Source organism: Mixophyes fleayi, chromosome 3 (assembly GCF_038048845.1).
Source record: "Mixophyes fleayi isolate aMixFle1 chromosome 3, aMixFle1.hap1, whole genome shotgun sequence".
In the NCBI taxonomy this organism is placed as follows: Eukaryota; Metazoa; Chordata; class Amphibia; order Anura; family Limnodynastidae; genus Mixophyes; species Mixophyes fleayi.
The window spans coordinates 146,481,471-146,497,968 of NC_134404.1; the positions used below are offsets into that span (position 1 = coordinate 146,481,471).

General features: G+C 40.6%; 1 protein-coding gene across 1 annotated transcript in view; it reads left to right on the plus strand.

Annotated features, from left to right (window-relative positions):
• Positions 1-1,093: 1,093 nt before the first annotated feature.
• Positions 1,094-16,498, plus strand: part of HCRTR2 (hypocretin receptor 2) — a 104,054-nt gene continuing 88,649 nt past the window's right edge. The window contains exon 1 of the mRNA XM_075200604.1: positions 1,094-1,676. Within this exon, the coding sequence (XP_075056705.1) occupies positions 1,337-1,676 (340 nt within the window). The 5' untranslated portion in view covers positions 1,094-1,336. The remainder of the gene's footprint in view (positions 1,677-16,498) is intronic.

The window sequence follows — 16,498 nt, forward strand, 5'->3', positions numbered from 1 at the left end:
TTAAAATATAAACTGTCTCTTTATTAAATGTAATGTTTTCATTAATGTTTTTGCTGACTTGCATAAAACTGGATCTGTATGTACCAGTATATTCAACTCCATAAATTGTTTGTGATAAAATTGATTTTCCATAAACTGTCTGACCACAGAAGGTCAGATTGAATTTTAATCCAATTGTTGAGATTTTCTGATGTGTTTTTTATAATGTAAAACAAGATATAAAGGATCATTTCTTGGGGGCGGGTGTATTCGCAAAAACTGAACAACAGTTTTGTTAATGAAACAATGGATGGAATTCTATCCATTATATCTGATTCAACATTATACAATACAGTAGCTGACTTGAACATTGGGTCATTTGGCAAATACCTTGGAGGTGAAAAGAATCCCAGCTTCAAATGATGCAAACGCCGACGTCTGAAGAAAAATAGAACCCTTTGCACTGCATGCATATTTTAACTTGTGCATACACTTTGAATATGGGCAGCTTTCAGTGTAGCGAAACAGTATCGACGATTTATGAACATGTCTTCAAACGTACGTTCTCGTGAATAGCTCTGTTCTTTAATTAAGCAATTTGCTATCTTTTCTTCACCTAATAATACTTACTTTTTTCTCTTATTTATAGGTTTTGGAAATATTAGCAATTGGTGTTCAAGCGTTACTTCTTCACCTCTGCCCTTACAAATGGTCATTGCAACAGGAGAGATCATTGAGCATTTGCAGAAGGTCTGTCTAAACATAAACTCAATACCTATATCCCCTTGACTGAGCTGCCGGTCACAAATAACATCATCACATGCTCCCTTGCTTCCTCTGCAATCAGCAGCACGGCGATCAAGGAGCAGAGTGGGCTCATGACAGGAGTTAGGACAGTAGGAAATAGTGTTGGGCTGCTGCGAAGCAGAGGCTCTCATGTATTAACCCTGCTCGCTAACAAAAGCAGAATGAGAAATTTAATTTACTGTTATATGCAGTGCAAACAGATCACATCACGGAACTAAAAAAAGAATTGCAATGATAACTCGAATTATAATGTAATGAGAAATAAATAATTCGCTATACCAGGCAGGACAGAGGTTCCTATAGCAGTTATATATTGTATGGGGAGGGGAGTGGCCACAAGAGAAGTGGGCGCTGCTGCACTTGAAGCCAGTGATATGGAGAAAATGAGCAATCTCATCCAGCTGTGGTTAAATCTATTTATTTTCTACCAGCAAGAAGAAAAACGTGTTCAGCTAAATTAATCGCATGTACTAAGCAGAATTAGTGGGAAAAGTTGTGTGCCTTTAAGTTACAGTATAAAGCACTGCCAAAGCTTTATCTGAAATGGATTATGACATCCATAAAAGAATGCTTTTGTTTGCACCTATATAAGTTGAGCTGTCCACTGGAATCTATCTGTGTTGCACGCATTTTATCACAAGGCAACAGGATCCACGCGTTTAGCTGGAGAAGGATGCCAGGAACAAAATTGGATGATTTTTTCTATAGGAATTGGTCTGTACAAGATCTGAATGTGACACAGGAGCCACTTTTAAACCCATCTTCTGATTATGATGATGAGTTTCTTCGGTATCTGTGGAGGGAATATTTACACCCAAAGGAATATGAATGGGTGCTTATTGCAGGATATATTGCAGTGTTTATTATTGCTCTTATAGGAAACATTTTAGGTAAGTAACTATGTATCTTCTACCACTTCTAAGGGTATTAAAAAATTATTCTATATATTAAATGCAATGTAATTTACTTAATAAAACAATGAGAGATTAATACATTGTCGTTAGGGGATCACATATTATGCTATGGGCTTTAGTTGATTGATAAAACACCTTGTGACTTTTCTTATATATATTTATCAATTCATTGAAAATTCTGTAATTCACTGCAGTCAGAAGGAGCGCTCTGTCCAATATACTTTGGTGCTGAAACTGTATACAGGAATCTCGTCACACCAGGTTAATGCTTTCAGTGACTATTATATAGGTAGACTCTTATGCTATCTTTGGGTATGAACAGTTGTTGGTGATTTGCATTTTTATCGCTTTACTAGTTCTTATTTCCTTACCAGAAAACTTAGCTTGTCTTATACTCTGAGGCTAAAATGTTCTAAGGGTCAAACAACTGGTACCTGTCTATCGATATGTATTCTGTACATTGAGTATAGATTTACTGGTTTTTTTTTTTATAGTTTGCTACTGGTAGCTATTAGTTAATGTAGTAATTGTTTATCCTGTTTAGACACATTGAAAATTGTACAGTCAATTACAAGTAATCTATAATAAAATGTGCCTTTGCCAACATTGTTACAAACAAGTAATCATATTTTTATAGAAGGTCTCTATTGTATAATTTATTGAAGTATTCTAAATAATATTTTGTCATGTTCATGATAATGCACTAAAGTGCTGGCAAACCGTCCATGATGCTCTTTCTGCTAAATATAGATGTCTATGCAATGTTAGGTTTCATTATGTAATTTTTGTTTTTCCACTAATTTGCATTAATAGCACTTTATTAAGTATACCTATTTGTACTTAAAGATGCTTATTTAAACATAATAAAGCCTAATTCATGAATAACAAACCACAAGGTTATACCTGAATTTATGTTAATGTATTCCTTCTAAAGCTTCACCAACATGGGTGAGTTGACTATTGATAGTATTTCAGGGTAAGTTCTTTCACACATTTTGTTGCAGCAGTTTACTCTATATTTAGGTTATGTTACCGTATACTAAAATGTATTATATGTGTCAATATAGGTGTTCATTTGTTGTTAGATAACCCAAGGCAAAAATCGCAAACTGCATACTATGTTTAAAACGCTTGTTTAGGGTTGTTATGCATGCTTTCAATGCAGGAGGAATATTTAATCAATTAAAGTGTAATTTAATGTGTCTTAGTGTTTTAAATCATTTATAATTTATTAATGTGTTGTTTTCCTATTGGCTATAATGCAATTAAACATTACTTTGTACTGCAAAAATGTGACACATGGGTTGAACTGCCAAATTTCACTTTTGATATTTCATGATTGCACAGAGCCATCTAGTGTTTTGGTGATGTAGTATTAGCAGTCATGCTGTTTTCATTCATACGTGAAACTGAGGGTTTTACACTGCTATTCATTTCTTTGATAAATATTGTAGTGTATAAATACACTGATTTGCTCCTTTCCAAAGCTACATTATCATCTCAGTACTGGTGCTTCCTTTTAGATCACACACATCCATCGTTTGAGAACCAAAACCAATCCACATAAAGTATCACTTGTCCAACAAGACTAAGCACTAAATAACATAGCTCTGTTTGCCTTATCAAAATGATGTAGCATACATGATGGTATCTGAATCAAAATAATCACTTGACACAAAGTATAAAATGAATATTGTAATGACTAGACAGTGTGTGCTGACTTAAATAACATAATAAACCAGAACAACAACACTGCACAGATCAAATGATATTCACTACTTATGTTAACAAGGATGTCCCAAAGAAAATATGTCAGTTATGAAGACAAGCTGTGAGGAACACACGTCCTAGTAGGTTCTTGGAAATCACCTAGACAGCTTGTACCAACCAAAGTGCAGTTTATTCCATAGATGGCAATACAGGCATGCAGATATACAATCACCAGACAGATGAGACTCTTTGCAGGTACAGCATACAAACGGAATGGAAGGGCAGATCCTAGTCACTAATCCACGAACACCCTCAGTGCAGTCAAAACACAGGTTATATGGACCCTATTTCCAAGGTGGTGGAGCTAATGGTGGGTGGACTTGGAGCGGTAGCTAGATTATGATAAATGGGCCAGAGATAAATTATAACTCTCAGGGCCCTGTAGAGAAGGTGCCTAGGAATCTAATCCAGGGATACTATTATATCAATACTATTATATCAATGATCTGAATGACTAAACAGGAGATTTAATAGCATTATACATGTGCACACCAATTGTTTAACCCAGACATCTGTTATCCCTGATTTACATTCCACCTGGGGTTATGTACAAATACCTAGTCTGGCATATGTAAGCATTTTCCTATAGGCATAAAAACACACAGCATACAATAGTATATGTCAAACAAATGCACAAAAGCAAAAAATGCAAATAAACTGTAAGGCAAATAAACTGTAAGGCAGCGAGACAGTGAAAAATCATAATATGCAGATAGAGCGATGGATTGCGAGTGAGTGTGGTTTCACATTCCTCCCCCCTTCTTATATCTGGTGCAAGGCTTCGATTGTCCTACTGCAGCAGTGACCAGGCCAGGTGGGTAGCATGAACAGCGTTTGGCTCATCTCGACAGGTATTCTCCATGTTGGCTGCCCTTTTTGTGTAAATGGTAAAGTTATACATCTGCAAAGCCAGACTCCATTGCAACAGCCGTCCATTGTCTGCTGTGATATGATTGAGCCAGCTGCTGGGATTATGGTCAGTAACCAGAGAGAACTCCTGGCCATATAAATAACAGTACAACTTTTTGAATGCCCACACAATGGCTAAACACTCTTTCTCAATGATGGAGTAAGCAATTTCCCTAGCCTCCAATTTACATGACAAATATGATACAGGGTGTTCTTGACCATCTTCCCTGACTTGACTCAACACTGCTCTCAATCAGCCTGATGTGTCAGTTTTTACAATGAATCGCTATCAGAAGTCAGGGGCCGAAAGTACCAGGGACTATGACAATATCTCCTTGAGCTGGCAGAAGGTCTGTTCACACTCATCTGTCCAAACTATGTCTCGCATGAATTTCTAGGTGGTCAAATCTGTACAAAACGGGCGATACTACCCCACTGTGCTAAGAAAAGTTTGCACCTGTTTCTAGTTGGAGGGTCGAGGCCAAGGCTAAATGGCCTCTACATTGGCTGGTTATGGCCACACATTACCTTTACCCACCCAGTGGCCTAGGTACTGTACCTCCACCATTCTCAGTTATTCACATTTATCTGGGTTTATGGTCAGTCTGGCATCTTTGATGAGTCTAACTACCTGTGCTACATGTACTAAATGGACTTCCAAGATGTCACTGAATATAGCAGTGTCATCTAAATACACTTGCGTAAATTCTCTACATCCATCTAGCAGGTCGTCCACTGCCCTCTAGAAGATAACTGCGGTGTTATTCATACTGAACAGCATTACCTTGACTTAAAATTGTCTAAACAGTGTAATGAGTGCAGATTGCTCCTGGGTCTCTTTGGCAATAGGTATTTGCTAGTATTGCTTATGATCCAAGTGGTTACATAGCGAGCATCTCCTAGCCAGTCCAAGAGTTCATCTACTCTAGGCATGGGGTGTAGTTCAGTTATAGTCACCTCATTCAATCACCTATAGTAAACAAAGAACCGTGATGTACCATCCTTTTTGGGCACTAAGACTACACAGACAGCCCAAAAGCTGCAAGAAGGGACAAAGACTTCCATAACTAGCATGCCATTTAGCTTTGACCGGATCATGGTGTGGACCTCTGGGGGCACCCGATATATGGATTGCTGCAGTGGCCGTGCATTTCTGGTATCAACATTGTGAGAGACTAAATAAGTGCGACTTGGCTTAGTGGGAAATTGCGGACTCAGTGTCTCCAACACTTCTATCATCTAGGTTATCTGTTGTGCTATCACCTGATGTGTCTAATGCCATAACTTAAACTAACTCACCAAGTCACTGCCAGGGGTGGATCTAGAGTTTTCTTTTAGGGGGGTTGGTTTATAGATTAATCCAGTACCCTCCCCCTCTCCGGTCCAGACTCCTCCCCCTCTCTGGTCCAGACTCCTCCCCCTCTCCAGACCCGACTGCTAAATGCCCTGTTCCCTATAACACTATGTGTTTCATAAATTAATGTATTTTAGGATACAAGTCGATCTGGTTTGTTTTTTGCTTTATTAAAAGTAAACCACTCTATAGCTGTAAAATCGCAACAATAAGAGTAACAAATAACAGATAGGTATGTCTCATCGTTACACTGCTACCCACATTTTCATCACACTGCTGCCCCCATTTTCATCACACTGTGAAATCTTCGTCACAATGCTTTCCCCTTCATCACATTGCTGTTCCCTTAATCACACTGCTGCTCACTTCATCACACTGCTGTTCCCTTCATCACACTGCTGCTCACTTCATCGCACTGCTGTTCCCTTCATCACACTGCTGTTCCCTTCATCACACTGCTGCCCCCTTCATCTAGGTTTGAAAAGAGGACAGAATCTTGACCTATGTAGCACTCCAGGTGTAAGGTAAATAATCAATTAATACTATTATTTTATTGGTATGCATTAAAAAGAGTATATATAGGTATACAACCTGTATTAAAAAAGCGAAGTATTTAAAAATAATAATGTTGAAAAGAATAGAGTTAAAATTAATATAACCCTGTGATGGAGCCAATCTTTAGAATACTAATAGTAAGGGAAGGTCTGCCAAATATAGGTCCCTTTCACATGTATGTACAGGATAGGTAAGATGTAGAATAGCCAAGGAATATAAACCAGGTTATAAAATCCTATAGTATGGTAACAATATTGCTTTCACCAAAGCACTATTCCTGTTATATCTATAGAATTTTATAACCTGGTTTATATTCCTTGGCTATTCTACATCTTACCTATCCTGTACATACATGTGAAAGGGACCTATATTTGGCAGACCTTCCCTTACTATTAGTATTCTAAAGATTGGCTCCATCACAGGGTTATATTAATTTTAACTCTATTCTTTTCAACATTATTATTTTTAAATACTTCGCTTTTTTAATACAGGTTGTATACCTATATATACTCTTTTTAATGCATACCAATAAAATATTAGTATTAGTTGATTATTTACCTTACACCTGGAGTGCTACATAGGTCAAGATTCTGTCCTCTTTTCAAACCTATATGTTATATATATATGACCTCAGCACCCCCTCACATAATAAAGTTAATTTAAGAGTGAGGTTGGTTGTTGTCTAGTGCGGAGCGGTTTTTCCTTTTCCCCCACTTTCCCTGTTTTTCCCTTTGAGATCACATGTTATATTGAGTTCTTCACTCAAACTCTAGCTCCTGCACAGATATGTGAATTTACACAGTGAATCAAACTAAGTTTTGTTCCCTAACTTTTGGTATACAACCACTTGATATATGATCTATATTATTACATAAGATATATAGATATACAATATTCTGGGTTACTAACTTTATTTGGAAATACACCTTAGACAAATTTTCATCTTTGCTAAGAGGTGCAATAACTAAGCACAAACCTATTATTGGCCAATATGCGTATTGGATTGTAATCCATCTATTATCGAATAGCTATTTAATAAGAGAACTTCAACTTCTATTTCCTCCTTCTCCCTACCATTTGAAATTGTTGATAAACCCCACTTCACATTCTTACCTTGATAATGGCTACCTTTAGCCTAAGAACTGAACTTAGTCGAAGATGTGATAAGTGGAAAGATAATTTGGGATCTATTTTTCCTGACCAAGATAATGCTAGTATTAACAGCATCAATGATCCATGGTTGGAAGATCTCAATAAATTGAAAATATTAATGCATAAACAAAGCAAAATATGGTGGAATGTAACCACCATGGGGAATTACATCAAACAAACTATCACACCTCGCGGTTTGAGACCAAAACTCTTTCCCACATATGAGTAGCTACCCAAGAATTAATATCAGAGTGGGAATTGGCCCTCCTAAAATGCTCTAAAGAGCTGATGCAGATTACCCTAAAACATGACAACCTCCTATTAGAGACAAATTCACGAGATATTGAGCAACTTACTCTTAAATTAAAAAAATATGAAACCACTGAATTATTTCAGAAAACATATGAAAAGTACAAACAGGAGTTGGATAGGCTTGAGGATAGTCTAATAGTAAGGAAAAGATCCAAATTTAATCGTGATCAGAGAGATTATGCGAATGGCCATATTTTCAAATGGAGACATTATCCTATCAGCAAAGCAGGACGCAATACATCTATTAGTCCTGAATCATCAGAATTAGAATCCTTAGACAATGATATTGATGATCCCTTCATTAGAGGTAGAGCACAATCTTAAAGTAGGAGGAATGCCAATAGGAATAATTTTTTAGGGGAAACCCAGAGACCCCTGGGAGAAGACACCAGTGGAATAAGCGCATTAGGAGGGGGAATAAGAAATCTACGAGATCGCTCTCAAATCCCTTGGAGGGGGAATTATCAATACAACAAGAAGTATCGGGGCAAATGAATGAATCTTTACAAATAATTAATCTATCAGATAGAATTTTGGATGAGTCTCATTTAAGACTACTTGGCTATGGTTTAACCTTCTCACCTATAAACAATTTTGATCGGTTTAGATGGGAAAAAGACCTCCACCTATTTACGAGAAAACTTCGCCTGAATACATTTTTTTAGTAAACATGAATCTACTAGTCTACAAGGAACCACTTTAGATACCTTGTTACTAAAAAAGAACATAAGGGGAGACAGTGATATACCCCCATGTACTTTAACATCTTCTTTAACAGAAGCTACTACCGATGAAATGGATATCAATTTGGTAACATCAGTAATGGATATAGACCTGGAGGAAGAAGACAATTTGGCCTTATCTGCTCTAGAACATCTTTTGGAGGAACAAATTGGCAGGGAAATAAAAACAGTTAGACCTATCTGCAAGAGAAGATCTACTTTCTGTCCTAACGAAAATATCAGACCGCAAATAAAAGTTTTCGAGAATATGGTATCACACGATCTGGATATTTTAAAACTGAAATCTATGAAGAATAGAAAATATAGGCAATTCGACAATTTGAGAAGAGATGAAAGACAAGCAATCCAGGAGATACAATCATGGCAGGATGTTGTTATCAAACCATCCGATAAGGGTGGGAACGTAGTAATATGGCCCACCTCCATGTATAAGGAAGAAATGCACAAACAACTAGGGGATAAAAAGTGTTAACGATTGCTCTTCTCCAACCCCCTAAATGATTATAAATCACTATATAATTTAATGATTAAACAAGCTTTTGATAATGGGGTGATCTCAAAGTCAGAATTTAAATTTCTACATACTGAAAATCCTAAGGTACCAACTATATACCTACTACCTAAAATCCACAAGAATGCTATGAAACCACCTGGAAGACCAATTCTTTCGGGAATTGGAGGCTTGACCGAACAAGCAAGTATTTTTGTGGATCAACACCTGCGTGGCTATGTAACCTCACTGCCATCATATGTCAAAGATACTTCAGACATCCTTAAACTTTTAGATGATCTTACTCTAGAGCAGCATGTTTGGTTTGTAACCATGGATGTAGAATCACTCTATACTAGCATCCAACACGAAGTTGGTATAGAGGCTGTTGCCTTCTTTCTACAAGCCAGTGATAATCCTGATCTTAATCTTTTTCTGATAGAACTTTTGGAATTTATATTAAAAAGGAACTTCTTTATCTTTGACAACAGATTCTACCTGCAGGTACGAGGTACGGCAATGGGTGCGGCTTGTGCTCCCACTTTTGCCAACCTCTATCTGGGCAGATGGGAGAGGGAAACTGTTTTCTGTGAAAAATGAATTAAGTATACAGACAATATTATTGTTTGGATGCGCTACATTGACGACATCCTCCTAATGTGGAACGGTAGCCAAGAGAACTTTGTAGAGTTCGTGGAGATCCTAAATGACAACCAAAATAATTTACATTTGACGTATGAAATGAATCAGGAACACGTCAACTTCCTAGATTTAACCATCAACAAGACACAGGATGGTAGAGTAGTTACCGATTTATTCCGCAAAAAGACAGCTACCAACAATATACTTCACAGTGGAAGTTCCCACTTTCCACCTGTAATAAATAATATCCCAAAAGGCGAATTCTTAAGATTGAGACGAAATTGTTCCAGTACATCTAATTTTAAAAAGAGATCCGAAGAACTAAGCACGAGACTTGTACAACGAGGATATAGTAAGAGACTCATTAAAAGAGCCTACAATCAGGCATACACGAAAGATAGAAGTCAACTAATGTATGGTAAGGCCAGACCAACTAATGAGAACAAAATTAGAATGGTGGGGGATTTCTGCCATGAATGGAAAGAAATACAAAATATCATACGACGATATTGGCCTATCCTATTATCAGACATTGACCTATCTAAAAGTCTGAGTGCAAGACCGGACTTTAGTTGGCGTAGGTCACCTAATTTAGGTGACAAATTGGTGAGGAGCCATTTCTCTATGAAAGGTACAACTTTATCTGTGAAAGGATTCCATAAATGTGGTCATTGTAAGGCATGTCTATACATGACTAAGACCACAGATTTTCTTGATAAATATGGTAATAAACACCAGATTGAACAATTTATTAATTGTACTACTAAATGCGTGATATATGTTTTGACATGCCCGTGTGGTATTATTATTATTATTATTATCGTTTATTTGTTAGGCGCCACAAGGTTTCCACAGCGCCGTACATGGTACAAACAGTAGACTATACAGGGTAAAACAGTACAGGACAATAAACACAAAGTACCAGTACTTCAGAAACTCCAGGCAGGCAGATACAGTAGAGACGGAGCAGAAGAACAGGTATGGAGACAGGAGGGAAGAGGGCCCTGCTCATTCGAGCTTACATCCTAAGGGAGGGGAAACAAAGCCATGCACAAAAGGGAGTCAGTGAAGCAACGGGGAGAGAGAAAGGGGGCAGGGGAGAACCAGAAGAGGTGAGAGGTTAAGTGGATGGTTGGTAGGCCTTAAGGAACAGGTGAGTTTTAAGTGCCCGCTTGAAGGAGCACAGTTTGGGGTGAGACGAATGGAGCGAGGGAGGTCGTTCCAGTGAAGGGGGGCAGCACGGGAGAAGTCTTGGATTCTAGAGTGGGAAGAGGTGATCAGAGTGAAGGAGAAGCGGCGATCATTGGCCGAGCGCAGGGAGCGGGCGGGAGTGTGAATGGAGAGGAGGTTAAAGATGTAAGGGGCAGTAGACTGAGAGAGAGCCTTGTAAGTGGTGGTGAGGAGTTTGAAAAGGATTCTGTAGGGAAAGGGGAGCCAGTGTAAGGAAAGACAGAGAGGGGAGGCAGAGGAGGAGCGGCGTGAGAGGAAGATGAGTCTCGCAGCCGCATTGAGTATAGAGCGGAGGGGGGCAAGGTGGTAGCAGGGGAGGCCAGAAAGGAGGAGGTTGCAGTAGTCGAGACGGGAGATGATGAGAGCATGGATGATAGTTTTGGTGGCATGAGTTCGGTTTTGCAGATGTTAATTTTAAGAAAGCTAGAGGACATCCAGGATGAGATGGCTGAGAGGCAGTCAGTTACACGAGAGAGGAGGGAGGAGGAAAGATCAGGAGAAGAGATGTAGAGTTGAATATCATCAGCATATAGGTGATACTGAAGACCGAAAGAGGAGATGAGAGCCCCAAGGGAGGAAGTATAGAGCGAAAAGAGTAAAGGGCCAAGAACAGAGCCCTGAGGAACTCCAACAGGGAGAGGGGAGGGGGTGGAGGAAGAACCAGACGTGGATACGGAGAAGGAGTGATTAGCAAGGTATGAGGTGAACCAGGCATGGACAGAGCCAGAGAGGCCGAGTGAAAGAAGAGTTTGCAGTAGGAGGGGATGGTCCACGGTGTCGAAGGCTGCGGAGAGGTCAAGGAGAATGAGTATGGAGTAGTGACCCTTGGATTTGGCTGATAGGAGATCATCAGTAACTTTAGCCAGGGCTGTTTCAGTGGAGTGGAGGGGGCGGTAGCCGGATTGGAGAGGGTCAAAGAGGGAGTTGTCAGAGAGGTGTCTGGTGAGGCGGCTGCAGACAATCCGCTCAAGTAATTTGGAGGCATCATCATCATCATCATCATCATTTATTTATATAGCGCCAACATATTCCGTAGCGCTTTACAATTGGGGACAAACATAATAAACTAATAAACAAACTGGGTAAAACAGACAAAGAGGTGAGAAGGCCCTGCTCGCAAGCTTACAATCTATGGGACAATGGGAGATTGACACATGAGGTTAAGTATACATTTTGCATCTTGGCCCAGCCAGACTGCAAAGGTAAGGTGACTCATAAGCTAAATGATCCTGTCACACAACAATGTTGGTCAGGGTGTATGTCACGGGCACTAAGAGTCTTTACCCAGTATCACCCGCTGATGGTCTTATCAGAGCAGTTGAGTTGGTATATGATACTCTGATGGCAGGGTGATAATGGAACAGGAAACAGCAGATGGTTAGAGAATGCTCAGAAAGTCTATGACTAGCAGCACTGGTAAACAATAGGTAACTGAACACGAGGATCTGGATGGACAAGGACACGTGAGGGTAGTCAGTGGTCTGCGCACGGCAAGTTGTACCACTGCTATAGTGAGGAGAATGTCCAGGAGTAATAAGGAGGTGGAAGTCAGCGGTCTACGTATAGCAAGTTGTACCGCTGTCTGTAGTGAAGGAATGGAATCCAGGTGAAGGTAACGGGGAAGTCAGTGGTTTGCGTGTAGTAAGTTGTACCACTGCTTATGTGAGAGGATATATGCAACTGGTGACACAGGGAAACAGGAATCAGTGGTTTGCCTCTAGCAAGTTGTACCACTGAATATATATGTGAGGAAGGACACGAGGAGATAAATGCAATGCAGAGTCTACACGGGTACACTGAACTTGATCCCACGTTGAACTGCACACAATAATAATAATGAATGAACAGCACTGCACAGATAAACAAAGTCACTCGAATAGTCCAGCAAAAGGAAACACAGTCAATAATAGCAACAGTCTCAGAGGATGGAAACTCCGGAGGAGAACAACTTAGTCCAGATGGATATGCAATACACCAGTACAGTCAATGAGAAGTATGCATACCGTGGTTCAGATGAGCAGGCTGTTAGAGATAGCTGCAGGGATACCTGAGCGGCAGGGAACAGACGAGATGAGAAGTCCTTGCAGAATGGAAGCGGCAGGTAGGTGCAGCGCACTTGTAGGTAGGCCAGCAAGGACGACAAATACTCAGGAAGCAGTAGTATATCGAATAGAACAGCAGGAGACCACGGGAGAGTTGAAGCGATGTAGCAGAGCTGGAAGCCGAGGAGCGTAGACTCGATGCTGACAGGCAAGTTGACACAAATGGACACACTGTAGAAGCAGTAGGCAGCAGGTCAGCTGACGGCAGGTAGAATGCAGACTGGAGCGCTGAGACGAGCAGGACTCTGTAGACACGCTGAAGTAGCTAACAGGAATCAGCTGGAACAGTAGCGATGTAACACAGGAGAGTTTGAAGTAATCTGTAACTGTAGATATACGGAGACAGCGGATAGGAATCAGCTGCTGGAGTCACGATGAAACACAGGAGAGTTTGCAATAATCTGTAACTGTAGATACACGGAGGCAGCGGATAGGAATCAGCTGCTGGAGTCACGATGAAACACAGGAGAGTTTGCAGTAATCTGTAACTGTAGATATACGGAGGCAGCGGATAGGAATCAGCTGCTGAAGACACTAGGAACACGAGGAATAGAAGTGGTCTGGAAACCACAAACGGCAAACAGGAATCAGCAACAGCTGAACACACAAGCAGGCACTGGAACACCTTCAGAGACTCATGAGGAATGAGACTCCAAGTTCAGGCAACGTGGTATTGACCACAGGTGCTTAATATAGGGAGTGTTGCCTGATCAGCCAATTAAGTTAAAGGAACAGAACTGAAGGTTAAAAGGGACTGCACATGCGCAGTACCTCATTATAATGGACGGACACGGTTCCTAGCTACCTTAGAAGTAGCACTCACAGTCCGGTGAGTGACAGTGTAGTTGTCTTGTGTGAAATTGTGTAACAGGATAAAGATAGTGAGGTTAAGAGGGTGGTTGAGGAATATTATAAGCTTGTCTGAATAGGAAGGTTTTCAGAGAACGCTTGAAATTTTGTAGACCAGAGGAGAGTCTTATTGTGTGAGGGAGAAAGTTCCATAGAGTGGGTGCAGCCCGAAAAAAGTCCTGTAACCGGGAATGGGAGGATGTAATGAGGGTGGATGAGAGACGCAGATCTTTTGCAGAACGGAGTTGCCGAGTTGGGAGATATTTTGAGACAAGAGAGGAGATGTATGTTGGTGCAGCTTTGTTGATGGCCTTGTAGGTTAGTAAAAGTATTTTATATTGGATTCGGTAGAAGACAGGCAGCCAGTGTAGAGACATACAGAGTGATTCAACAGAGGAATAGCTATTTGCAAGGAAAATCAGTCTTCCGCAGCATGCAAAATAGATTTTAGGGGTTTGAGTCTGTTTTTGGGAAGACCAGTAAGGAGGGAAGTGCAATAGTCAATGCGGGAGATGATTAGTGCATGAATTAAGGTTTTAGCAGGGTCTTGTGTGAGATATGTGCGGATCCTGGAAATGTTCTTTAGATGTATGTAACATGATTTAGATATAGAGTCAATGTGGGGAACAAAGGATAGGCGTGAATCAAGGATTACACCTAGGCAGCGAGCTTGTGGGGTGGGATTTATGGTCATGTTATCAACAGAGACAGAAATGTCAGGTATGCTCTTATTGGCGGTGGGAATATTATTAACTCTGTTTTAGAAAGAGTAAGTTTGAGTTGACGAGAGGACATCCAAGATGATATGGCAGAAAGACAGTCAGTTACACGGGACAACACAGATGTCGAGAGATCAGGAGAGGATAGATAGATTTGGGTATCATCCGCATAGAGATGATACTGAAAGCCAAAGGAACTTATTAGATTTCCAAGAGAGGCGGTATAGATAGAGAACAGCAGAGGACCTAGCACCGAGCCTTGTGGTACTCCAAATGATAGGGGAAGCGGAGCAGAGGTGGCTCCAGAGAAATTAACAGTGAAAGAGTGATTAGAGAGGTAGGATGAGAACCAGGATAGAACAGTGTCTTGAAGACCTAGGGATTGCAGCGTTTGTATGAGAAGAGAGTGGTCAACGGTGTCAAATGCAGCCGAGAGATCCAGGAGAATTAGGAGAGAGTAATGGCGTTCAGTCTTAGCAGTGATCAGATCATTAACAACCTTGGTCAGCGCAGTCTCTGTGGAGTGTTGAGAACGAAAGCCAGACTGAAGAGGATCCAACAGGTTGTTTGCAGAAAGAAAGCGTGTGAGGCGAGTATAGGCAAGCCTCTCTAGAAGCTTGAAGGGGCAAGGGAGCTGAGAGATGGGACGGTAATTTGAGAGAGAGTTTGGGTCAGAGTTTTGTTTTTTTAGAATAGGAGTAATCACTGCATGCTTGTATAGTGATGGAAAGATGCCAGTAGAGAGCGAGAGATTACAGATTTGAATTAGAGGTGAAATGAGCACAGAAGACAGGGATCTACCAATTTGCGAGGGAATAGGATCAAGAGGACAGGAGGTAGAGTAGGAAGATAAGAAGAGCGTAGAAATTTCCTCTTCATTTGTGGGGTCAAATGAAGAGAGGGTATCAGAGGGTAGCGGGACGGAATTGAGCTGATGGCTTGTTGAGGAAGAGGATACCATTTCTAGTCTGATCTTGTCAATCTTGTCCTTGAAGTAGGAAGCAAGATCCTGAGCACTGATAGTAGATGGAGGGTTCGGGGTGGGAGGATTGAGAAGATGATTAAATGTATTGAAAAGGCGTTTGGGGTTAGAAGCCTGAGCATAGATAAGAGATTGAAAGTATGTTTGTTTTGCAGTGTCCAGAGCATTTCGATAGGAGTGGTAGACAGAAGTATATGTGAAGAAGTCATTAGAGGTTTGAGATTTACGCCAGTGACGTTCTGCTTTACGGGAAAGTTTTTGAAGATTTCGTGTTGCTTTGGTGTGCCACGGTTGACATCGAAGTCGATGTGTAGTATGTAGTGTCGCTGGAGCCACTTGATCAAGGGCCGTTGCTAAGGTAAGGTGAAAATGAGGTACTGCCATCCCAGGGGATGAGAATGTAGAGATAGGGGAGAGAAGGTGTTGGAGAGAGGTGGAAAATTGTTGAAGATTAATAGAATTAAGATTTCTGCGAGTATGAGAAGGCTTGGTTGAGTTAGACAGTAGAGAGGTTAGAGCAGTGGGGGTAAAAGTGTAGCTGATAAGGTGATGATCCGAGAGGGGAAAGGGTGTATTAATACAATTAGAAACTGAGCATAGTCTAGAGAAAACAAGATCAAGGCAGTGGCCATCCTTATGAGTAGATGATTCAATCCACTGGGAGAGGTCAAGTGAGGATGTTAGAGAGAGTAGTTTGGATGCAGCTTTGGGAGGTGGGTTATCAATGGGGATGTTGAAGTCACCCATGATGAAATCCTCAATAAATTGTTGGTGTGCTCCAGGGGGACGATAGATCACCGCAACACGTAGGGAGAATGGATTAAAAATGCGAATAGCATGTACTTCAAAAGATGTGAACGTGAGTGATGGGACATTTGGTAGAACTGTGTATGTGCACTGTGGGGAGAGAAGTAGTCCAACCCCACCTCCTTGTCTGCCTTCAGGTCTGGAGGTGTGGGTGAGATGGAGGCCACCATGTGAAAGTGCTG